Source organism: Micropterus dolomieu, linkage group LG01, assembly GCF_021292245.1.
Source record: "Micropterus dolomieu isolate WLL.071019.BEF.003 ecotype Adirondacks linkage group LG01, ASM2129224v1, whole genome shotgun sequence".
Lineage (NCBI taxonomy): Eukaryota > Metazoa > Chordata > Actinopteri > Centrarchiformes > Centrarchidae > Micropterus > Micropterus dolomieu.
The window spans coordinates 15,873,113-15,889,941 of NC_060150.1; the positions used below are offsets into that span (position 1 = coordinate 15,873,113).

The 16,829-nt window shown below is 41.8% G+C and overlaps 1 protein-coding gene across 8 annotated transcripts in view; it reads left to right on the forward strand.

Moving 5' to 3' along the window:
* Positions 1-16,829, forward strand: part of LOC123977211 (nck-associated protein 5-like) — a 167,797-nt gene that overhangs the window by 133,879 nt on the left and 17,089 nt on the right. For all 8 annotated transcript variants that reach the window (XM_046059804.1, XM_046059818.1, XM_046059811.1 and 5 more), the window contains 7 exons: positions 1,426-1,464; positions 1,718-1,837; positions 8,030-8,134; positions 9,265-9,453; positions 9,890-13,461; positions 14,111-14,216; positions 15,395-15,482. In XM_046059804.1, coding sequence (XP_045915760.1) covers positions 1,426-1,464; positions 1,718-1,837; positions 8,030-8,134; positions 9,265-9,453; positions 9,890-13,461; positions 14,111-14,216; positions 15,395-15,482 — 4,219 coding nt within the window. The remainder of the gene's footprint in view (positions 1-1,425; positions 1,465-1,717; positions 1,838-8,029; positions 8,135-9,264; positions 9,454-9,889; positions 13,462-14,110; positions 14,217-15,394; positions 15,483-16,829) is intronic.

Sequence of the window (16,829 nt, forward strand, 5' to 3'; positions counted from 1 at the left end):
GGCAGCCAAGATGCTAGTTATTTTCCACACTAAAATGCGAACTGTGAAATAAGCGTAACCTAATGTGAACTGGTGTTGTTGAAGCAACGGTTTACTCAACGATGGCACTTGTGTGCCCTCTGGTTATTTGTGAGAGCTTGATAAGTGCTGTTTAGGGGGCTGCATAAGGGGAATAAACCAGCCCGGCTCTTGGCTGTGCCTGCCTGCTGAATCACTCCAGGAGCGCTGCTACAGGAAAGTATATCCGGCAGGGACAAGTTACACAATTTGTCCTGGAACCAACAGGCTCAGTAGACTGAGCAGATCCGCTGGAGGGCGGGAAAGACAGGGCGAGAGAAGAAGGGGTAATGGAAGAGGAAAGGATGGAGAGAGGCAGAGGAGGAACGGGTGAGGAAGAAGATTGAAAAGTGATAAAAAAGAAAGGGAGGGGGAGCATTTTAGGATACAGCTGTATTAGAGTTTGCATCCTCCGTGGATTGTATTTGGGATAAATTCAGTCCTCGTCTCCGTTCTGCTTCCCTGACCTCATTAAGATGGCTCAACTCGGCTTTGTTGTGTTTACTTGTCAACTATTTTCCTATGTGGTTGACTTTTGTGGAAGGAGGGCTTGGTAATGATCCTGTTTGGATGATGGAGGCTGTGTGTGCCTCTCTAACGACTGCACAGAACAACAGCGGAGAGCCTGAGGTTTGCTTTGTAACAGAAGGGATGATTTTTTTTTTTATGCTAGACCAGCTGCCTCTCAAAATTGTTATGTGTGGGCAAGCTCATTTGTAGTTTAATTACTTGTGTCCAAGTCATACAGTGTCTGCAATCAGAGTTCAAATTCTCCGTCCAAGACCATTAACAATGGTTTCGTTTGATCACTTGGGTGTTTTACAACTTGCGGTTCCAGGAGCAGGGCTCATTTCACCATATTTACTCCCATCTCTCCTCATTCAATAAATGAGAGCGAGTGCACTCAAAAGAGCCGATGTGGCTTCACAGGGTATTAATGAGCAATCAATGGGCAGTAATCGGACCTGCTTCTCCATCGGCGTTGTGGTCTCAAGTGCGGGCGAGTGTTAGCCGCTGTGAGACCAAAGCCCAGACGCCTCTGCTTCCACATCAGCCTGCCACTGTCAATACCACCATTACGAAGTGAGAATTAAAGAGTGTAAAACATGTACGTGTGTGCATGTTTAAAAGAAACTCTGTACACACACCAGACACTAGAGAAATCTATAACAATATATTGTGCCATAGTGTTCAAGAAAGCTTATAGCAATTTATTTTATGTGTAAACTCGCTAAGGAAGCGGTGCCAAGGTGCCCTACAGGGGCCTGTAAGGGTCATAGAAGCTCAAGCAGACCTTATCACTGTGCCAAAGCAGCCAAATTGCATTCAGTGATGCCTGGTTTTTTCTACTTTCTCTGTCTGTTTAAGGTTGCCAATCAAGTTGTGCAGGCGCTGCTCACCCAGAAGGTTTGTGTCCTATTTCCATGGAAACCTTTTTACACCTCATCTCAGATCATGTTTAACAGCACTGCCTTTATTAAATAACCCATCAAAATGGTGAAAATCTCACATTATTAGATTTATGGTGCATGTTGACGATGGTGTGCCCCCGATGTACATGGTCACAATATGTTTTACACCTGTCATGCAAATGCAGTAGCTGAGCGTTGCATTAAAAGACAGTATTTTCCTGACACTTCCCGTGTTGCTGCTCCCTCAGGATCTGAGAGAGGAATGTCTGAAGTTGCGAACTCGAGTTTTCGACCTCGAGCAGCAGAATCGGGCGCTGGGGGTTTTGTTCCAGCAGCGGATCAAGCCTGCCTCAGACATGCTTCTCCAGGTATGCTGCCTACTCAAAACCCAATTTAACAAGCTACTGTAAAGGCTAGTTTGAATGCAACAGATCCTCCTATAGATGTCATCATGTTTATCCATAGCATAGTATTCCTCACAGTCATAAACCTGACTTCTCACACTCAGCCTCCCCTGCACTCAGCTGGTTCCTGAAAGGAAGCAGCAGCCCCTCCAGTAAACAAGACTGAGCGCTTATTCGCATGCATTTAAAGTTGTTTTTCATTTTGGTTGTTATTAAACTGCTCTGGGGTCTCAGCCGCAGATAGCGGGCTGCAAAGTAGACTGTAAATGCTTTGATTTAGAATACAAAAAAACATCAATCTTCATCAGCCTTTTTCCTTCTCCAGCTGCAGTTTTTTTTTTGGTTTTCTGTTTTGAAATAAAGATAAAGGAAGTGCAGGAGTTTAAGTACAGATCCCTTGCCGTTGTTTTGGTTTGTTTGTCATGCATCATGATTCATTCTGGGATTGCACATTATGCAGTTTTAAATTTGTTATTTTTATGGTTTCAAGTTTAGGGTTCCCATATGCACTAAGGACTCTCTGGTGACTGGGACATTCAACAAACTTCCTAAAACTATTTAGGAAGGCTTCTAAAAAGACAAACATGAAGTTAAAATATACCCCCAAAAAGTCTATATCCTTCTTGGTGCCCACAAAAATTAATACCACACCCCAAACGAGAATAAAACATGCAGTGATTTTATCTACCGCAGTTCTAGTGTTTGCAACACTACAACTACACTCTGCTGCATGAAGGGACGACTTGTCTCCTACACATCCTGCAAAAACCCAAAGATTTGAACCAACAACCATGTAGTCTTTCTTCTGTAGCCATCAGACAAGGGCTACTGTACTTACATTACTCTACAAACCCTACATTCCTCTATTTTGAGTGGCTGAAAATTGCCTCACTTCATCTTTTTGGTCCCTTAGAAAACACCAATTTACTGAAAAATGTCTGTGTGAGCATTCCAGTTACATTTTTAAGGTGTAATTATGAGACAGACTGACCTGCCACTGTTTACTTTACCAGTCTATTGTCAACAATAATATAGCATTGCAGGGCAAGAAGGTCAGTTTGGAAAGTAGGGGTTTCACATAATTGCGCAAACTGTCACGGGGCTCCTCGCTGTCAATATGAAAATTGCAAGCTGTCAAAAGAGGGGAAGGGGAGCTGTCAGTCCATCCAGATGAGAGGAGAGAGGAAGATGAGAGGATGAAAAAAGAGGTGGCAAGCAAAAGTAGATAAGGAGGGAAGGACAGGAGGGTGAAAATGGAGAGAGATGAGATAGCAGAGAAGCATGAGCACCAAGATGACAAGGAGGTAGAAGTGAAAAACTAAGGGCAAAATACGAAGAGGCAGAAATGGTAGATAAATAGAGTTTTTTTTAAAAAGAGGAAAGAGAAATAATATGGCTCTGGGTGTGTTGCTAAGCTGTCTGTGAGTTCCAGCTACATCCAGTGCCATTATTGTACAGGCAGGAACATTGTCAAGTGAAACTGCAATATAAAAGGCTTGAAGAGGGATATTGATGAAACCAATGTGGGGACCAAGGGGTGCAGTCTAGCTGGAGATGTGAATTAAGGCTGAGACTCTGTGTAATGTGTTTTTCCTTTTTTTCCTTTCATATGATTCAGCTGAAGAGAAACTAATATGCAGCTGAGATTATATATCAATTGATTTGGTGTCGACTTGAGTTCTATGTGCGTGTTTGTGTGTGTGTGTGCATCCACATTTTGACACATTTCAACAGTGACGCAAAAATGCTCCGCAGCCTTTATACGTGTAGGTTTTTCCACTGGAAAATCATTAGCCTGCCCGCTCATTATTTAATAATGACATTTTCACCATCAACTGGTGATTCAGTGTAAGGATTAATCATAATGTGATCGTGCTGCTCCGGATGTTCTGTGCATCCATTATGAGCTCTCCACTCATGTGTGGGAGAGCTGTTAAAAACATCTATATTTATCCTCGTCACAGCAAAGTGGGACTTCCAACAATATGTAATTCAGAAATGTTTTACTTTGCTTTATCTATCTATCTATCTATCTATCCATCCATGATCTTGCTATCAGTGGTTGGTTTAATCTATGAATTGAACGTGATAAACCCCCATGGGGAAATTTGTTTTTTCGACACCACACTGCAGTTCCACAATAAGTTAACAAATAAACCAGTTGCAGACATCATAAATCCACCGAATACATATGAAAAACTAGAAAAATGCCATATTTATGCTAAATTTGAAGCTACCTCCAGGAGCCGTCAAACTTAGCACAAGACTGGAATCACCCACCAGGAAACAGCTAGCTTGGCTCCATTCATAGGTAACAAAATTAGTTTTTTAACATATGAGAAATATTGTGTTTATTAGTGAGCTTTTTTACCTTTCGACAGTCAGGCTAGCTGTTTCCAGTCTAGGCGACCCCTAGTCTACCCTTTTTTTTTTTTTTTTTTTTAAACACTGCTGACCAGCCTCCATAATCTGGCTGAGAGAGGAACAGCTAAAAATGTTGATATGCTTGTCTGAGTTGCCTTCAGTTATTATGTGCTCAGAGGAATAAGCTTAACGAGCAGTGGCGAGTGGTGCGGCGAGGGATTTGCAGACACTGGGTTTTAGCTACATCCTTCCCTGTCTTAATGGAGGAAGTTGTGTTGGGCCATGCAGCCGTCATTTCTTGTGTCTCCTGGAGCCTCAAGCAGAGGGAGTCTTAATCACCCACATGAGTTTACTCTTTCCCATCTAGCTCTGGACCTTTTGCTTATCAGTAATTAAGCGTTCTCTAGTTCCCCGTGGGTATCTTCAGTTTCTCTGATAAAGAACCATAATGCTTTTGATGGCGACTATACCAGCTGTGCACTTTCACTGCCTTCAGCTGAATTGGTTTGATTCCAAATACGGCACATATTGATTTCAGAAAAATCTTTGACATTTCCAAAAAAAACAATAATGGCTGTTTTCTCAAACCATGCACTATTTGCAAGGCAAGGGAGAATAAGTGGTGTGCAGTCCCATCCACTCTCTGCTGCTTATCAAATATGACAGGCAAGTGGCAATTGAGTCTCCCATTACCAGGACAAATGCTATGTGTTTCCTGAGCTACCTCAGGGCCCCAAGGACACGACATGAATGTCATGACCTCATTACTGCTCATGAAGCTTTGCAGTTTGTAGTCAAACATATGCTGCTGCCATGGCCATCAGCCAAAAGTTTCTGTGCAATAAAAAAGTTTGATATCTCAAATTTAAACAAATTATGCCACTTTTCAAGAATAGTAGTAAATGGATTTCGATTGTAAATTTTGCACAGTGGAGCTTTTGAGACATTGAATGAAGTTTTTAAATAGAACTCGACATACTCATTTCCGAGTATAGCTGGAGCTTTCGGAAAAGCCTTTGTTAGTAGTCAGACATGTAGATCTGGGCCCTGTTTCAGAAAGCAGGCTTAACAAACTCTGAGCTTATCCCTGAGCTGTGGGTTGATTGAGCCTGCGGTGGGAAACTGAATTTTCGGTTCCAGAACAGCTGATCAGCATAAGTTCAATCAACTCTGACTATGTTGAGCCTGATAGAAGCGGGGATGAAAAAAAGCCTACTACTATTCACCATGGCAACGGGTAGTCTCCATTTTAATCAGGTGGAGCTAGAAATATGAATGCATACCAACGTGGACCATGGTAGGCTCTAAAACGCAGGAGTGGAAGAAGGATCAATGTGTTAACATTATTAGGCTACTATACAGCATTGCACATTCATCATTTACCAGACTGGAATTTCCTTAATGAATGATAAAGTGCTACAGCCCATTACATTTGATTTTAAATAGGAAGGCTATATTTATTAAGCTGTAACACGACGGGATTAAATGCCGGTGGCAATCGGCTACCTAATTATGAAAATAGGTAGGCTATAGATCAAATATAGGACACAGTTTACTCGTGAACCTGTGATTGTAAAGTCACAGTCACACCCAGCAGGTTAGCCTATTAATTATTTTTTGCAGTGGAAAATGTGTCTATAGTTTAAAGTTTTAGACGTCTATTTTTCATTAATAAAATCTTGCTCATTTCGTATTTTTTTAATGCTGTCAAAACACATTCAGACTATCAGCAGGTAATAACAAAAAACTCACTTTTAAACCTTATTTAGGCCTATTTGTTTCAGCCAATACTGATGTATTTGTTTGGAAGCTGCCTATTGCAGCTATTCTGGGCTGATATTCATTATCCTGAAATATGACCACTGTCAAGACAAAAACAACAAAGAACAAGAGCAGGAAGCCGCTGCTCTTTCTTCAATACGACACACAAAAAAACCTCTCCATTGGCTTCCAGACTAATGTAATTATTCCAGATGTTAAGGCCAAATTTGCATCATATCTTGAATCAATGGCCATTTCGCAATCAACATCTTTGACCTTAATCCTGGCCTTGAACCTAAAAAAAGTTCAAGAAGTGAACACACGGCCTTGTCATCTATCGTTTCTTCCCCCGTGACCCTGTGACACTATTGACTGAATGTTTGATGAGGATGCTGAGGAGGTGAAATCCAGCACCCTACGATAAGATCAGAACCTCCCGTGACACCTCAGCCACTCCCATCCCGTGCGGATAGCTCAGCGATGCGGCATCACGGCTGCACAAATTTCAATTTCAGGGCTTTAAAACTGGGATGTGAAGCCATCTGGCACTGTGAGTCCAAATTAGTAAAATCTAAAATGGCACTAATCCAATTTAATCCAGTTTTGCATTTTGAAAGAATAAAGCTTTAAAATGAGTAGAATAAACACTTAAAAAACTAAGGAGGTAGTACATTTGCAGTCATTCATCAGATTAGAAACTGGCAAGAAAGTACAGAGCTTGTTATATAAATCCTAAAAATAGTAAAGAATACTTATTTCTGTTCTGAAAAGGCTTTGAAAGTTTATGGACATCAATCTGTTTCCATGGCACCATTACCACCTAATCACTGAAGGTGAAAATTCAGTCTCTTTGACTGCTTATTCACAAGCTTGCACTAATACTAAAAGAAGCTTTTCCTTTGGATGTTTTGCTGAAAGTTGAATAGAGAAACGTAGGATGGTTGTGTTTTGGCCACAGGCGACGTTATGGAGGTTGTTTGTTCTTCAGAGACAAAAGAAGCAGTTAAGTTTTCTCTCTTTTTTACCCCCGACCACAATGTTAAGAGAACGTCTTTCACAACACACAAAAAGTCAATACAAACTGTCAGCAATGAGTTTTATGCAATGCAATAAAATTGAGGACCTACTGGGTTTTATTTTTAAAATGTTTGAAACAGCGTTGATGGAATATCAGAGCAGTTGGTTTTCAAAGCTCAGTCTGCATTTAGTGAAGGTGACTTTCACTTTTATAACATGCAATTTTCTTGAAAGATATTTTTCTGCTGCGGGTACACAGCATGCATTTGACTTTAATGGTAGAAACTAAGACTGAAAAATATCAGAGCACAGAAATACACTCATGCACACATACTGTACTCCCTGAGTGAGCATTCGTTTCTCCATTGGTAGGAAATGCAGCATAAGATCAAGTGTTTTGTTGCAGCATATTTCCAGTTTAAGTTCATTTGAGCACAGAGAACCCAGTATAATTAAGTTCCGAGATTAATATGTGGAAATGTATTTGGTTTTGTATCCTTCCCTCTTTAGCACAAGAGTTAAATAACAAAGGATACTGCGGACTAGCATATGAATTAAAAAAATCAAAGGAATCCCTTACTCCCTGATGCAATTATTTCCTATTCACATTCGTTTTTTCCCCCGGACAATGACATTAATGACTTTGAGCGGAGGAGTATAAATCAGGGCTCTTCATGGCGCCAGTGGAGGGAATCTGATGGGCACTTGTAAGGCCGGAAAAATTTTTGAGATGTTGAACCAAACTGAAATTTTATTTCATTTTTATGCATTTTTGTGAACTTTTTCTGATTTACTGTAAGGGATTACTGAGTGTTTAAAAAAAAGGCAGGTATTAAATTTGATAAACATTTTAATGAGCACTTTATTGATGAGGTGCTGAAAGATGGAAAAAAACAATCTCCCTACCATTCTGCTGTTTTGTCAATCTCAGATTATACGCCAAGGCTCATTTTAATATCCTGAAATCCTCAAAATAAAAATTAAGTCTGGTGTGTCCTCCCTTTTGCCTTTCAGAAACTTCATTCTCGTATCATGGATTTATCTGCGGCAGATTTGCTTCTGGAGCCAGAGAGAAGCAAGGCCTTCTTGCTTTCCAGAAACACGGACTCTCCTTCAAATGTAAGCTTAATGGGAAACATGCAGAAGGCAATGTATTATCTATTTTTTTCTTCAGCCAGATAAAGTGTCCAGGTAGCATAACCGCCCCCCAAGAAATCATTACAAGATATTAAAATACAGGCCTAACTATCTGAAGCCGTGACCCCTCCTCTGCTATCAGTAAGAGCTGGCAGTATCAGTTGGCACTAAGAGGAATAAATCCATGTCATATTACCAGAAAACCATCGATTGAGACTTGCCTTCAGTAAGAATGACTCCATAGGACTCGTGGTACACTAGTCATCTTATGTATTATGCATTAACGACTGAAAATGAGTTCCCTCCATTCTTTCACCCCTCTGAGAATTCCACTTGATAAACTCTAATGTGTGCTTTGAGAGCGGAAGAAGACTGAGAAAATCAAATAATAATGGCCAAGATGTGAATTATAAATCACCTTGTTACCTAATGTGCAGAAGTGCCACATCTCCTTAAATGGGTTATGTTAGGTGATACACACAAGTGACACTTATATGAGATTAGTGAAATAGATATTGTGACATTAATATATCTTATTTCTTATCTTACATACAAGAAATGACTTCTTTGCACAGTACAATGATCTGTAGTGAGATGCTAATCGGAGAAACATCTGCCATGTTGTGATGACTGCACATGAAAATTTGATTGAAATTTTTAAATTAAGTTTGAAAAGTGCAGTGATTTAGCATTTTAGGGAAGTTCCCCTGAACATTTAATCGGCCTGTCAAGTGTTCATTAAAAATCTTTCACCACAAAATGAACGGCAAGATAGCAATTAGATATGCCACACCGAATAACTTACACATCAAATACTCTGGATGCATAGTCACAGGCAAATCTTTTGAAGATAAAGAATAAGCTATAGATATTTAAATTATACTTAAGATTAGAGGAATAGGAATTACTTAACTTCTGATTTAGTTGTAACAGGGATTAGCGATCGTCATTATGAGACAGTTAAACATGTACATCTTCTCTATCCCAGCTTCTCCAGAAACCAAGTTTACACATTTTTCCCACCTCAGAAACCCGTACATAACAGTATAAAAGATGCTATATAACCCAAGTTATTCCACTATAATGTCATGTCTCTTGTATCTGTCTCATAGGAGCTTCAGTTGAATGGAAAGGCGGGTCTCCCTGTGGCCAAGTGTCTGAGCCAGCTTAGTCTGACAGTGCCCGCACCTGTATACCCACGCAGCAGCTGTAGCAGTAGTGAGTTGTCCATCTCAAGTGCGTGCAGTGAATTCTCCAGCGGTTCATACACCTGGAATGATGGACGCTCCTGTGGGAAAATGGTAAACCCCCTTAGTCTATAATGACTCGAATTCCACAAAACAGCTCATCAAGATCCCTTTTAGAGATTTTTTTTTTGCTGTCTTTCTTTAGAGACCCCTAATTAATCCTTCGTTTTACTGTAAGAGTGTGCTAATTACGACTCCAGATAGAGGTAAAGAGCCTTTAGATTATTTAGGAAATGTTTTGATATTTAAGTATGATGGTGCACAAACACGACTCAAGACACATAAAATGCATGGTGAAAATTTTCTTTTTGTTAGCAGTATAAAATTAGACTGTGGCTTACAGCTAGACAAAATCAGCACATAAAATGTGACTTCTTCAAGTTTTTTCACTGAGTATTATTATTATGAAAACAGAGTGAACATGAAGTGTGTGTACATACTATGATATAATTTGTGTGAGGTTAAGCCACTCTTTCTTTTTGCCCTGTAGTCATCTCTGACCTGGGAGAAGAGGCTGAGTTTGGGTTCATCAGCCCCTAGTAATATCTGTGCAACCCTGGAGGAGCAGCAGCCCACAAGGCACAAGGAGAGCCACATACTAGAGGGACTGAGAAAGCTCCAGAGGAGGAAACACAGGAGCTCTTCTTCCTCATCCAAGGTCTCCAAGTCAGGCTCCAAAGACTGCATGAACTCCAACGAGGGCATCTACTCTCTGGGTATCAAGAGTAGCAGTAAAGGGGTGTCTAAGCCTACCCATGTGGGTAGAACTTTGGCTGTTGGGAGCAAGAAGTTCTCTTATGATTCTGATGATGCTGATGATGAATTGGCACATTCCAGTCGTGGAGATAACATCCCCACCAAGGACAACTGGTTTTACTGTAGGAGACTCTCCCACAGTATCTCAGACAGTTTATGTAGCTGGGAGGGGAACCAGGACAGTGGAGGTGACGGTAGCTCAGGTCCCGGAGCTATGAAGCACCCTTCTGGCTATGACTCAAAAGAGCGTCCTGAGAAACTCATGAGTTTCATTAATAGTTTTCTCCCAGAGGGAGGGCGGGCATCAGCTTTTAGTAAACCATCCATGCTGCGCTTCAACCCTGTTGACCCAGAGGGTCCCAATCATCTCTCTGATGTGGATGATCCAGAGGAACTTAACTCTGAGTCCAGTGACATCCGAGTGTCCTTTAGCCATCCATCAGCGCAAGCAGAGAGAGACTCCAAGAGACTGTCAAGAGATGCTGCCAAGCTGCTCACACAACAGTGCTTGCGAAGAGACCAGGGACGCACTCAATCTGCAGATGGAAGGCCCAGGCCTTTCAGTCTAATTAAGGAGCCGAAGGGGGCCAAGTGCACTCAGTCTGAGGAGAGCATATTGGCAATATTTGATGCAGAGGGAGAGCCTATTGAACTTTGTACTCAGAAGCTCACAGGACCTAGCAAGGTAATTGCGGATTACACAGAACTAGTGCCCCAAGAGAGGCCAACAAGGCAAAAGTCAGCAAATGCAAGAAACTACACTGTTCTTGAATCTCCAGAGAAGCCATCTGAATATCAAATTAGAACTAGCAAAACAAGCAGTAGCAGGGATGGCAGTGCAGAAAGGCTGTCAATGCAGTTGACTCCACAAAGGAAACTAATCAAACCACCAAGCAGTCGACCTAATAAAGGCCATTCCATCCCTCCCATAATTGATTCTGCTGGTCCCAAGTCCAGTAGTTCAAAGATACCTGGTCGTAACAAACCGTCAGGATCCCCACTGAGATTGTCTAAGGGCTCCACCACTGAACCATGTAACAGTGCAAACTCAGGACCCTCTGGTCAGGAGAAATCCCCCTCCTCCCCTATAGTTAAAATTTCCAAGTTCATCAAGACACCAGGAACCTGCTCACAGAGCCCAAAGGCAGTAAACTCCAAGCTCCCAAGCAGAGGCGAATGGAATAAGGGCTCCTCCTCCAGTTCCCCACACCTCTCAAGGAGGCACCTGGAGTATGCTGACAATGGTGAACAGCCAACCAGAGACAAACACTGTGAAACCAGCAAAAATAAACTCAGGTCCCCTTCTCCTCCCCCTCCCCCGGGCCGTACCACCTCCTTACTGATCAGACCAAATTACGAAGGGTCGCCTCAAGCACATAAAACATGGGTGGCTCCACCATCCGCGCCAACCACTATGAGGGGCCCTCCCCCAAGTTACCACACCTCACTTGTACCAAATATGCAAAATACGCTACCCATTAAGGATAAAGATTGTTTAGACTTGGATGCAGGCTACGGGACTGCACTTGCACCTCAGAAACTGGTTGACAAAACCAGTCAGCACCTTCAAAAGTCCCCCGCCATGACGCAGACGCCTACTAAAGGCACTTCCAAGAGAATGACCACAAAAGACTACCTCCCTCCTGCAAACTCAGGGTGTGCTCCAGAAACTGAAAAAGCACCTAAAAGCTCAAAGAATGTCCCTCCTCCCTACAGTGCCCTTAGAGGGTCCTCACTTCAGAACTCATTCGCAAGTAAAAGAGGATCAATCCATGAAAATGTCCATCAGACAGTGCAGAAGACCTCTATTAGCTTACCTATATCTCTTCAGGACACCCCTCAAGGTAAAACAGAACCACAAAATGGTAAAGCTGTTATCAGCCCTCCCAGCTCTATCATGCTTTCCCCTAACACAGCGGAAAAAGCCTCAAAGACCCGCATTCCAATGGGGTTTAAAGCATTTTTAAAATCTCCCCCAAGCCATAAAAATAGTCTCTCTATACCAGGCAAACAAGAAAAAGATCATATCAACTTAGTCTCCAAGGAGACTGTGACTTCAAATGCTTCTACCCAGTGTGACAGCTTGCAGCCAGTGTACAGTATTGATTCACCACCCAAGATGTCTATTACAGAGGGAAAAGGTGAGGTCCAGTGTAGGTCGCTGGAAGAGGAAGTACAGGCTGCTGTGTTACCAGAGGAGCGGGATATTTGCGAAGGGAAAAGGAGTAGTCAGCTTTTCTCTAGATCCATATCTGTTAGTACCAAACCTCATCTAAAGCCGGCCTTGGGGATGAATGGGGCCAAAGCCCGTAGCCAGAGTTTCAGCACCAACTACATTGAGAAACCCAACATCAATGCTCTAGATGGACCAGGAAAAATCAGAACTCAGATCATCACCAACTCAGGTGAAAGAGGGAACTCTTTGTCAAGACAGAGTTCCTTGGAGGTACCCAGTGTTGGGTTAGCTGAGAGCCCTGTCCTTTCCCCCAGGACTAGGCTTAGTCACTATGGAGGCATGACAGGGTCAAACAGTCACAACGTCATCCCTGAGAGAACTTATAAATCAGGCTCCAAAGGTGAGGGGTCACATGGTACAGTGAATGGGGAGGCAATCACATCACCTCAAAAAGAGGTGCGTAGCTTACCCATCAGTGATAGGATTGGTTTGAAAAACATCCGTAAACCAGCAAAAGTTGCTTCTCATCCACAGTTTCAGCCTCCGTCCTCTGAAAACCCAATGCGAGAGACAGGAAGCCTAGCAACTCCCCCTAATGAGCCAGACTTTAGCAGGGAAGCCAAAACTCAGACAGACTCGCCAAGCAAAGCCCCAGATGTGGAGGAGAAAAAAAACACAACAGCAACAGTCTGCACTATTGAAGAGAAAGTCATGATGGGAATCGAAGAGAATCTGCAGAAATGTCAAGAACAGGAGAAGGTCGCTGCCAATGAGACCAAGCAGAAAACGGGCCCGTCTCTGGCAAACTGGTTTGGCCTTCGTAAGACCAAACTTCCAGCTCTGAGTGGTAAGAAAGCAGATTCCCCCAAGGGAAAAGAAGAGAAGAAAGATTTGAAGATCGGATCAGTGCTTGGAGGCAAACAGATGAAGTCTGACAAAAAAAGGGATAAGAAGAAAAATGAAAACCATCAGAAAGAGAGTCAGGAGGTGCAGAATCTGTCCGAGATGAACAACAAGCTGAGCTCCATCATGGACCATTGCAACAATCAGATGGGTCAGATTGCCAGTCAGATCCAGTGTACGACGGCCTTTATCGGCAAAGACCAGTTTGTGAAAGAGCTTCTTGGCAGGTGGGTGAAACAACATCTTTGTCATCAAGAAAATCAAGAATAAATTATCCTTAATTGATCGGATGCTATGCTGATTACGTCTTGTCACTGAGCCATCTCCGAGTAGTCTTTCTCTCAAGTGAATCGACTCTTAAACAAATTGGTTGTACTATTAAATTAAACATGAGACATGACTGCATTAAACCTGTGTGTTTAAAGAAACTGATAAATAAACAGCACAAACAGCAGCTCACTGTCTGAGTTATGACTCCACTCCAGTGAGCATCAGTAAGCAGTATTTGGACCAGCATCCAGACACATAGTCAGCACACTCAAGGTAAAGTATCTGTAAGCGAGGAAGGCTCCACATTTCATACCCCAAACTCCACTGATTTGCCACTTCAAATCACAGCTGACAGATTTCTGTCCACAGTAGCTGCAAACAATCACTTGAGAGGGAGCACTTCATGGAGGTTGTTAAACAGTTGATGGAATTTCTGTGCGTGTATGTGTTTCTGTGCCTGTACACATATGTTTGTGTGCGCATTTCGTGAAGCAAAAGAGCAGGTCAATCCAATTTATCAGCAGGCTCACTTTCTACCTGGCGAGATGATAAAGGAGGAACCCGGCGCACAGACATAAAAAGAGATCAAATCTTTTTTCCTCGCAGGACTGCTGTGAAGGGCAACTATGTAGCTGCATCGCCGGCTGGGATCTCCACACCCAAGAAACACGGTGAAATGAAGGGAGATGTGGAGATCTGTCCAGATACCGATGTAAGTGAGCAAACATGCCACCATAATAGAACTCCACTGACTCCGTTACAGTGGTCTCTGTGTCGAGCTCTGCTTCTTTGTCTCTGACTATGTTTGGACAGGCTGTTGGCACACTCACATTCATGCAAATTTCCACTGGGTTTAACACTTGTACTGTACATGTACATGTTCACAAACACGTCCACAAGCCCGCCGCCTCTTCAGCATCTTATCCCCGGAAGGCTGGCTATTGATTCACATTGTGTTCTGACTCAGCCTACAATTCATCGCCTACTTTTTCATTATCTACCCAGCCTGGTGTTGTTGTTTCCACAAGGACGAAGGTTTTCAAACTATATCTCACGGAGACAGCCATCAGGCCATGCATGTAATCCAAACTTAGGCTTCTCTCAGCCGCTCCATTCTTTAAATCATATCCCTGCGCTTTGTAAGCAAAAGGCTAAAATTATGACCTTGTGGATTTATTCTTTATTATCTGTCAGTCAAAAGACCGAAAAATGATGGAGAGGCTGAGTGCTTGAGAGAGCATGAAAAAAGGCAATACAAAAAAGAAAGTAAAAGGAGTGGGCTGAATGGAGAGAGAGATTTACAAAAAGAGAGTCTCACTGCATAATGTAGGAAATTTAATCCAGATGATGTGGAATTTTGATAACGTGGAGGAGCCCCTTATCGTAGGCACTCAATTTGACAAAGGGGCCATTTAATACCATCCTCCAAGCTTTCTCTCTATCTTCTCCCCACAGAAATACAACAAAAGAGGGACACTTTATGACCTACAAGCTCCTGCTCTTGAACCACCCCAAAACTGAAAAAAATAATAACCCAATTAAAGTAAGGCAGGAAAAGTCTGACAATTGCCTTACTTCGTTTTGAACAAAACTTTCAACAAATTTTGCAATGCCAGGAGCTTGTCTATTCATCTGAAAAGTCATAAAATACATGGAACTGTAAGAAAGATCCTTTTCATTCCCACTTCTCTTCTGCAAATTGCCTCAAAGGGAGCTTTATAAATGGATATATGTTACATAATTGAATACCTTATACAGACGAAGGTAGATTTAGATCTAAAAGACACTTGACTATACTATATATGATATGTATATTTTATGTATTATGATATATTTGATCTGCTTTTTGACATTTGTATCATCAACATGCACTGTTTCTTAATATTCTAGACCCTTATAATGACTCAGAAGATCAACCTTAGGGCTGAAAATGAGGAGGGACACATTCCAGACACGGCTTGTCAAGACCACCTGCTAGGTAAGCTTATGTACTACTATTTGGTCCTAAAGGGACAAAACCTGAAAAAAACACGTGGTAATGTCATTTTAAAGCTAATAAGGCTTTATCACATTTTATTTCATACAGTGATCAGGACCTTGAATTAAACTGTTTAAACATAACATTTCGCAAAAACAAATCCCATGCAAATAAAATAAATAAATATGAATTGTTTTTTTTTTTTTTACCAACTTTGCTTGGTTAGTTTCACTATGCCAAAAGCTTTAGTTGTCTGATTTAAGCTACTGAGTTTCATATTTGCAAGTGTTACCTCACCCAGTGCAGGTTTTTCGAATAGCCTACAAAAAGCTGTCACTAACCATCACGAATCAACCAGTGCAACAGAGCATTAACACATTTTACAGTTGTGATTTCCTGACGTGATTGACAACTCAATTCCTTCGCCAACTAATTCTCCTCACTGCCAGACTTGCCATTACTGTGGGGAAATAGCAGCCGCTGCAAACAACATGTTGACAGTCTAGTCAGGTGATTGATGTGCAACCGGGTGATATTTTACAATGCCTGAGCAGCTAAGGAAGGGAAAAAATAGATGCATCAAACAATTTGTGAGACGGGATGATGATTGTTATCATTGCAGTGTGACAAACTTACATTGTATGTAATTCAGCGTGGGGAAGGAGAGGGTGTAACTGCTGTTTACTGGATGTAGAGTGCAGCTTGTTCGTCACTCAGTTGTCACTCAGGGGGATATTTGAGAAATTGTCTCAGTGATCCATCTCAAAGGTCATAATGGCTTGTCTCTTGTAATATAGCACCATAGCCAAGCCACATTCAATGGGCGGAAAAGTTTTTATTTTTTTTATAGTTTTTGTTTTTTAAATGGGATATTCTGAAGCTAATTTTTCTAAGTCGTTAAGGCTAAAAACTTCTTGTTCATTTAAAGCTGCTATAATTGATATGTTTATATCAGCAATGGATCACATCACTACTTCTATTGTAATGAAACCACAGAGTTGTGGCCCCACGCTGTAGTTCCTTTTAGCTTTATAAAGCATTTCAGCAACTGTAAGCTCATTGTTTTGGTTTTGCGGCCCTGTGCTTTCATTATGTCGTGTTCAGCCCCAACAAGCAGATGTTTTTGGCGAAGAAGCTATAAAAGATTAGTGACTAGCTGGGGAACATGGAACATATAGTATTACCAAGCGTGTTGCTGCTAACTGGCTGTAAAAGTTAGTTATTGTGCTATGGGTTTGCTTCATAGTTGGCATTGTCCATCCATCCATCCATCGTCAACCGCTTATCCTGCGTACAGGGTCTGTGTGAATATACTGTGAATAATTGTGAACACTTGAAATGGACTCC